We start from the raw sequence: 9,330 nt of genomic DNA on the forward strand, positions 1-9,330 counted from the left end.
AGGCTGTGTGTGGACTCTCCATCCCTGAAGTGTTCAAGACCAGACTAGATGGGGCTTTAAGCCATCTAAGCTCTAGGGGAAGGTGTCCCTTCCCATGACAGAGGAGTTGAAATGAGATCATCTTTAAGGTCTCTTCAAAGCCAAACCGCTCTGATTCCATGATTCTTCTTATATAGGAGTCTGTATTCTCCAGCTATATGTTTTCCTCAGTGTTTCAGCTCTCTCTTGTCCTGTTGTATCCAACTTAAGTTCCAGCCTTCATTTACTGGAAACCTCTCTTCCAGACCAGATAGATGGTAGCAGGCAAAGTAATTTTTCTTTCATCCACCTGAGTTAGTTAGCAACATTAACCTGAAATTGGGTAAGAATTTCAGTCTCTGACAGGCAGGGCTCTGAAAATTTGTTAAAAAAAAAATAAATCTATGCTGTGAAATCTTATTAGGGTTTGTTGATTCTTTTTTTTTTTTTTTCCTTTTCAGGTTTCAGCAAATACAGAAGACTCTACAATGAGTGGCTACCTACACAGATCTAAGGGCAGTAAGAAACCATGGAAACACCTGTGGTTTGTTATAAAAAATAAGGTGCTATACACATATGCTGCCAGTGAGGTAAGAGACCACATATTACAAGCTAAATTTCCAATGATAATACTGTCTTTGTAACAAAGTTGTTTATTCTTAAGATCTAGAAAAAAAAAAAAAGCTATAAAATTAGATCACCTTACACTATTTGATCTGACTGTGATGCAGTATTTTGAAAAGGCCTAGTGTGCTCAATATCATAATACATTAATATAGCTACGTTGTTCCTGATTCCAGATCTAGCTTTGAGTACCTCTCCATTGCACACCATTGCTCAGTTGTAGGTATTTTCTGAGTCAGTTGAATACATGGGAGATCTCTTTGCATGCATCACAGTGCTAGTGGCAAAGGCAACATTACAAAAGTATCTTTAACTATCTTGTTCTGCAGTTCCATAAGGTATTTTGAATGCTTACAGAAGGAGTAAACTAAATCTCTTCTCCTGAAACTGTTGTCTTCAGCCTGGAGTTGTTATTTGATGTAAAAGAAATGCATCTTATGTAATGGCATTTGCTTTTTTATTTAGAATGTGTAGTCCTATTGCAAGGTGGAATAATCTCTAACATAAATATACATATATGTATATGGTACATATATATGGTATCCCAACATGTGCTGAGGATGTATTTTATTGCATCTTAGAATGTTTTTAGAATGTTGTGTAACATATATGGATGTATGGATCTTGGGCTTCAGGTTTTTGTATTGTTTGTTATAGTTTACTACTAGCTTTCAAGAGCAAAATATTCAAAGTATCTGTTTTAAGGTATTGCTATCCCTCACTTTCTTTCAAAGTGTAAGGCCCAATCTATCCTGGCCATGTAAAAGAATTATCCTTCTTCACTCCACACCACCCCCACTCTAGTTATTTCCTGGTTTGTTCTCAGATTTGTTCCTGGGTTGTTCCTGCCAACCTTTATTTTAGAACTTCTGAATTATGTCTAAAACCTGTGATGTTATTTCCACTACAGCATTGGCAATACTAAAAATAAAACCCAACCCAGGTAGTTCTAAAAACAGCAAAAATAATTATGTAGAAAGCAATTACTTTTGCATCAATTAGAAAATCATTTCAGAGCATTGTGTCTCTTATGGCCTTTGCAAAGGAAACTTTGGCAGAGGTAAAAAAGGAGCAAAGTCTGTGACAGTCACCTTAAATGTTCTTTTGCTTTGTTCCTCTGAGATACCAACCTTACAGAGTAGCTTCAGTTTGCAGTTCATAATCACAAAATTAACTCTTTCCTATTTTCTTAAACTGAGGAATACCCATCCTTAGTTTTCATCTTGGTGAGCCATTGCAGGAGACATTATTTAGAGAGTCTAAAGGGAAGGTGCAGTGTTGCCTTGGCCACTTAAGCTACTTATATTTGTTCCAAGTGATAGAAAGATCAATGGTAAAGAAATCACCTATCAGTGGTATGAAGACCTGAGACAGTGAAACAGATTGTTCAGTCTTACGTGACTCTTTTCCAATATCAAGAAATGCTGCTGTCACAGGACACTTCTGTTTCACTGTAGAGGCAATTACCAAAGTCTTCACCTGATGTGTCAGTGTTTATGTAAATTTGGGGGGTGTTAGCTATGTTTTTTTCTTCTGTTCATAAGCATTGCAGGACCTTGCCTGCAATGCCTTCCACTGTTTTGGAACTTGCACAGGGTAGAAATACTGCTTTATTTATTTATTTTTTTTTTGTCCCCAAGAATGCTATGTATTGTATTCATTAATAAAAAGACAAGAGTATTAAAAAAAAAAAAAAGGTAACTGAGGTAAATGAGGAAGTGTCTTTTCTAGTCAACTATTAGTGAACACTCAGCAACATGTTTTCCCCTATCCTGTTGATTTCCAGCAAAAGAAAGTGAGATAAGTTTATCCATTTAAAGTTTGGATTTTGACTTCAGTGCTTGGGAGCACAGGTTGCCTCCGTAGCTCCTCCTTTTAGCATACTCAGTGCAGTTAAGAGCATCCCACTTCACTTCTGAGCTTGCTGGAGAGAGCCCTGGGATTGATGGGCCTCTGCTCTGCTGCCAGGTGGTGGCTGATCTGTTGATACAAGAAGTTCCTGCCAGGCAGAATGATGGCACCATGCAGTGAAAGCCAAGGTAGATGCTATCAGGGAAATGAAAAGAAGATCAGCGATGTCGAAGTCTGTGAGGTTTTATTTCCTGTCCTCTGACTCATGCCTGGGGAATATAAAAAGTAGCATTCTGTGCAAGTATGTTTATAACAATTTATTGTATTGTCTGCTGCAGTGGTACAGTGTATGAAGTCTAAATGCATGCCTTAGTATGTCTTACAAGCTCTAATTTTGTATTTTTTTCCTTTTTTTCCCTATTACATAGGATGTGGCAGCATTAGAGAGCCAGCCTTTACTTGGATTCACCGTCAGTGAAGTAAAAGGTGAAAACTCAGAGTCTAGAGTGTTCCATTTACTGCACAAAAACACTTTATTTTACATATTCAAGGCAGATGATCCCCATTCAGCTCAAAAGTAAGAAACTGTTTGAATTCATTTCTATTACATATTTCTAGAAAATTCAGAAGTAGTGAATGTTAATATTCACACATTAAGCATATGTATAAAAGATCCATGTTATATCATAAGTAAATGAAAGTTTTAAATTACTTAAACACAAGGTTCTGGTTTCATTAGGGCTTCTGAAATGAAGGAAGCAGACTCTCTTCTGCAAAAGACTGAGTGTAGAATGAGAAAGTCAAAGGTAGAATAACAAATCTTTCTTTTTCCTCGCCCATTCCTCTCACCCTGGTCTACTCAAGGGAAAATTGAATGTTACCTTTGGATAAATCCAGAAGATGTTTTTAAGAATTAATTGATATGCTCATTTTTTAATTTCACCTGTTCATATTAGTTAATCAATATATGGCAGTGAAAAATAAAGCAACACTAAACTTGGGGGCCAAGGTTTGAAGTGTGTGAGCTGATCCCCATGAGCACCTAGACATGCACTCTGACCAAGAGCTTGCATTCAAAGAGTGTTCACACAAGCTGTTTCATTTCAAGTCCTGTGTGAACTTGGAGTCATACTTATCAAGCTATGTATTATGTCAGTTTCATCTAAAATAACCTGGAAGCTTGGTCATTAATCAGTAGGAAACATTCATCACATGATTCATAAAGTAAACTAGGAATGAGCACAGAAGGAATACACGTAAGCTATCTTTCTTACACGCCTCTCTTATCTGACTGGTTTCACTGCAGTTTCCCCAAAGGAATTTTACATTATTAAATAGATTTGATGCATTTACAAGTCCTTTATTAGTACTTAAACATTCAAATTGATGCAGGTTTAATTTTCTGCAAATAGGAACATTCTAAAAACAAAGAAAGTATCCAATATAAAGAAAATTTTCTACAGCTGAGAACGTGTCTAATGGCACTTCTCTACAAAAGAAAATCTGGAAGTCTTTATTTGATTTTTGGGAGTATTTTGTGCAGATGTGCATAAATGTTTCTTTGTTATTTAAGATACTATCTTGTTGTTTCCCCTGTGTCCTCATTTGTACTGTATAAAACAAACTAAAAAACCCCCAGGCAGTCAGTAGGTTTATTTTTCTACTCAGACAATGGCTTTTCTCATCAGAAGAAAGCTTGAAATTGGACATAGTGTATTTTATTGAGGTTAGGAATAACATTAAGTACTTTGAATTTCAAGCTTTTTCCAAGTATTTAATATCCTTAGGAGATTTATGCTGAACCTTCAGAATAAATGCTGCTTTTACAGCACTAAAAGAAGAAACAAAAACATGCTGTTGGCCTGTTTGCATCAGTGGACACTATTTTCTCCTGATAGGACCAAAGAAATACCTGATCTATTTGTCTAAGTGCAGTAATAAATTTTAACAGATGATTACTTTTCAATGTGGTTTTAAATTCCAGTTCTATGTTCAATGCTTAAGCTGTTTATGATTTTTTTTATTTGTATTCTACTTTAGTTGGTTTTAATGTATACACGGCAGTAGAAAATACTAAAAATATTACTAAAAAGTAAGGTATATGTTAGAGCTGTGTGTGCAGACATGTGTGAGCACTAATACATGATTAATATGTTCACGCCAAAAGCTTGAATTCAAAGAACGTGCACACAGTTACAAAATTAAATGCTCAGGGCAAGGAAGAGCCAGCATCTGTGACTAATGTTTAGATACCCTGTGAACACCAAGACAGTTTGAATTTCCATGATAAAGATAATTACAGTCTTTGTTTCATTCAGTTCTTCCAAGATTTCCACTCAGGAAAAAAAATGCTCATTATGTGGGCCTCTTACCTTTACATACACACAGTTCAGCCCTCACTCAGAAAACAGAGTTATTTGTTCTGTAGCATTGGAGTGCTTCAGGAACATTAATTTTTGCATTCTTGAGGAGCTGAGGATGTTTATTACCCTCCTAACCAAGTAGGAAAAGAAACCACGGCTATAGGGAGTAAAAGTATCTGAATATTAACTTGGAATTTCCAGTCTGAGAAACCTTGGATCAGCTGTTAGGGACTTCCCCCTGTGCCCCCTATGGCCTTCCCTGCCTTTCCATGTGCCATGTGACCTCCTTCCTCAGCCCCACCAGTCCTGGGCTTTTACCTGCTGCAGAAGCAGAGAGCGTGGGTTATGCAGATGGCTGCCTCAGGTACAGCCTTGTCCTGATTCCTCCCAGATCATGTTTGCACTGAAAAAGAGAAGGGAGTATTGGGGATTTTTAAAGGTATGCAGAACCTTGGCATAGCCTGCTTTTTGAGCATTTGATTTCCCAGCTTCACCGGTTCTTCGTGCATGTAACTTCAGTATGGGAGAGATAAGAAAAAAGCTTCTATGGGATGGCCTGGACCAGGCAGCTTTGTGTGTTTGGACTCATTGGATAGGTTTTGGTATTTGCACTCACAGACCAACTGGATGTATGATGTTCCTTCTTGTGTGAACCTGCAGCTAGTGACAGCACTGAGATTTACTCTTTTATCAGCTACTTCCTAACAGTGTTTAATTTTCTAACAGGTGGATAGAAGCTTTTCAAGAAGGCACTGTATTATAGCAGTGTCAGCATTGTGTCTGCAAGTTTAAAGGAAAATATCTAAGGATGGTGATAAAACAGACTACAGCAACTGTTCAAAGAAACAGAATCCTGCCATCGCAACCTATACAAAATTGTATATTTGTCAGGATTAGGAGTTGTTGCATTTTTAGTGTAAAATAATATTTTTCTAAAGAATTGTATGTATTTCTGTGTTGATACAAAATGTGTTATTTATTAAATTCCAGTGTTTACCTAAATGGGCAGAATTATTTGTGCATTGAAGTCCAAAGTGTCCTCAGAATGGCAGATTGTTGGTCAACAGGTTCATGAACTTTGTGCTTTATAAAAAAAAACCCACAAACCAGATTTGTTGCAGTTGTACATTTCCTCGTGATTTGTGTATAGGTTCTTGAGTTGCTGGTGTTCACTTCGCAATTTAGCAAGAACAGATTGGTATAGGAATTTCACAGATTTGGGATCTTTGTTGACTATGTAAGCTCCTTTATGAGAAGTTGTCTGATATTGATGCTCCTTTCCTTGAATGGCAGTTGAAATCTTGCATACCAGTACATTAAAACAGTACAACAAATTCTGTGTCACAAAAACAAAGTATGGTTCAATTATTAAAAAAGAGAAAAGGGAAAAATATTTTAAAAAACAGTTTGCAATTACAGGGATAAGGCACTAGAGCTGTTACAGTACTACAGATGCCAAAGAGACTAAATGAGTTATTTTCCAGCAATTGCAAGATGAATTGTCTTTTTATGTTTCCAGTAATAATTCAAACAGAGTAAAAATACATTTTTGATAATCAAAGATATCTTACTTGTTTCAAAACTTCATGTCAAATGAGTTCTGTACACAGAATAAACACTGTATTGTATAAACTATTGTTCAAAGAACAGTAAACAAATATGTGCACCCTTCTCTGAAAATTTTAAAACTATTTTATATTTAAATATTATGTTTAAACTGGAATTGCCATACCAAGACAACAGAGCTTTTTTAGTGCAGAAGGCATTGAAAATGCATACCATTCTTTGAAATACCTTTTGTTTACAATATGATTTGTTCTGTTTGACACTTTAAAATATAATTCAGCTTTAGGTGTTTGGGTTTTGGGATTTTTTTTCTTCAAGAAAATCATTGGTATACCTCATTAGGAAATACTTACTGATGATTCTGGTGCATTTATTCTATTTAACTTCTAAAAAATGTTAACACTGTAATAGCATAAATGGAACTACAACTATGAAACCCACATGAAAGGAAGCCATTTTTTTTTGTCAAATGCAATGCATATGTAGTCAGTTAATTTTACTGTATGAAACACTTGTTATAGTCCCCTGAATCAAGCTAGTTGTGGTGACAAAAATGAGAGCAATTAACTTTTAATTTATTGTTTGAATTCCACGTTAGTATCTATTCTGTGGCCTCACAGCAGAAAGAGAAGAGATGGTAGAATAGTTAATATTCATCACAAAAAGGCCAAGAATGAAAATGCAAACCAAAATTCTGTTATTCCCTCAATATACCTCAAGGTCAGGTCCAAGATACTAACAGAGCTCTGAAGCTTAATTTCCAAGAGCTTCTCTAAAGTTAGTAGAGGGCTTGGAAGTTGAATTTTTAATATTAACTATACAAGAAATTTCATTGACTTCCAGCATTTCAGTAGAGTACCTTATGAATCAGGGGCTTAAGGCTGCAGATCTGACATCCCTCAGGAATGCTAGAGAGTTGAGCAGATAGTGTTGGAAATGCAGTAGGAGTCTGATCAAAGCTTTTATTCTTTTATTTTAATACAAATATGCTAAACGAATACTTTTCTCTTGTTTTATTCAAAGGGGTTTTACTTAATTTTCAAAACAACTGCTGACTGAAGCTAAGTAAATTATTACCATGCCTCTTCAGGGTGATTTCTGACATGATTTTTACTGTATCCAAAACAAAACTGGTATCAATATAACATAGATGTGATGTGTCTCTTCCAGTTTATAGTATCAAAGGGAAGAACTTCTTCATATTTTCATAGGGACTGCACACCAAAGAAGGTGGCAAGTCATGAAGCAGCAAATGAATCAGAAATTCGGCTAGGAGCAAGCTGGTTTAATTTCAGTTTATGCTTTGATATTATCCCTGCTGCAAAACAAAGCAATAAAAGTCAAAAACACACTGAGTAAGGTGCCCAAGTTCTGCTTCATGTGGTCTCAAACTACCTCTAGAGAATTTGGTGCAGAGGGAGAAAATAGTTTAAAGTGTTCTGTGGAAATCAGAGGACTTCTTCCAGAAGTGGTTATTCAAAAAAAATTGTGACAAAAATTGGAACAGAGCCTTATAAAAAGCAGTATACATATTGCAGTCACATTCTGTGTGAAGTAAATTGTCTTTGTAAACGTGTTTGAATGTTTCTTTTCCTCGCTCCTGCATTAGTGCTTTGTGTCACATGAAGAACCCACAACACAAGCATTTTCATAACATTTTCTGATGGTTGCTTTTCAAACTTGCTCCGTGTCTCCAGTTCACCTCCCAATTTGATTCATTACCATCAAAAGTAAAATATTCAAGTCTTGATTTGGCTAAACACTAAAACAAGATCAGAAGTTTTTAGACACTTGCTACCTCTTCTTATAAAAATCTATAGTTTGCAATCAACTTAAGATTGGTTAGTAGAATATGAAACAAACATTAGCATTGAATATTAGTTCTAACATTTTTATTCATAGATAAATTAAAGCTTCTAGGATCTTGAATTCTCTTTAACTTAAAACTGTGTGCCCAAAGGACTTAAAACAATCTAAGCAGCTGTGGAACAGACTTTACTAAATATTTTGTGCATGAAAACTCCATTACTCAACTATGTTTATTACATCATAACGTAAAGAGATATCTGGAAAGACACATTCAGTGCATTTGTTTGCTGTAACTGCTGTCCCCTATTTACCATCCAAATAGGATTTTATTTGGAGCAGTCCTAAATCATACTGTCTAAATGGAAGAATAGAATTTTTATTTTGTAATTGAAAACAGTTTAAAGTTGTAAATATTCCTGTGGATATTCATCATTTTTGTATAAATAAATTCACATTATTTGAGTCTGTGTCTTTTAATATTTTCAGGTTTTATGTGTTATGTAATTTGTTTGTTCAATGATTTTTCAAACAGCAGAATTTGTTGCCATTACCTGCACATCAGTCTTACTTTAAAAATCGTTCCAAAGAATTAAAGGGGTTAAGTCTATGTGAAGGTCAGATGTAGGGTGTTACATTAATAAATCCTTTTGCAAAATGTAGTTCTGCTGTGTCAGTCAAAGTATGCCCGAATCACAGCTTCTGTTGGCTTTGGGTCCTGCACATGGGTCAGAACAACCCCAGCAGGCCTGGGGCAGGCAGAGAGTCTGGAAAAGGACCTGGGGGGTGCTGGTCAACGTTGCTGAATACAAGCCAGCGGTGCCAAGAAGGCCAACAGCATCCTGGCCTGGATCAGCAGTGCTGTGGCCAGCAGGACCAGGGCACTGATTGTCCCCATGTACTCGGCACTGCTGAGTTCACGCTTCAAATGCCACATTCAGTTCTGGGCCCCTCACTGCAAGAAAGACTCCGAGGTGCTGGAGCATGTCCAGAGAAGGACAAGGGAACTGGGGAAGGGCGGCTGAGGGAGCTGGGGCTGTTCAGTCTGGAGGAAAGGAGGCTCAGGGAGACCTTACTGATCTCTTCAAGCACCTGAAAGGAG

At 36.5% G+C, this 9,330-nt stretch overlaps 1 protein-coding gene across 2 annotated transcripts in view; it reads left to right on the forward strand.

Moving 5' to 3' along the window:
* Positions 1-8,693, forward strand: part of FGD6 (FYVE, RhoGEF and PH domain containing 6) — a 71,807-nt gene extending 63,114 nt beyond the window's left edge. For both annotated transcript variants that reach the window (XM_041474346.1, XM_041474347.1), the window contains 3 exons: positions 480-608; positions 2,922-3,070; positions 5,583-8,693. In XM_041474346.1, the coding sequence (XP_041330280.1) occupies positions 480-608; positions 2,922-3,070; positions 5,583-5,619 (315 nt within the window). In that variant the 3' untranslated portion in view covers positions 5,620-8,693. The remainder of the gene's footprint in view (positions 1-479; positions 609-2,921; positions 3,071-5,582) is intronic.
* The last annotated feature ends 637 nt before the right edge of the window (positions 8,694-9,330 follow it).

Source organism: Pyrgilauda ruficollis, unplaced genomic scaffold, assembly GCF_017590135.1.
Source record: "Pyrgilauda ruficollis isolate IOZ18807 unplaced genomic scaffold, ASM1759013v1 scaffold32, whole genome shotgun sequence".
Lineage (NCBI taxonomy): Eukaryota > Metazoa > Chordata > Aves > Passeriformes > Passeridae > Pyrgilauda > Pyrgilauda ruficollis.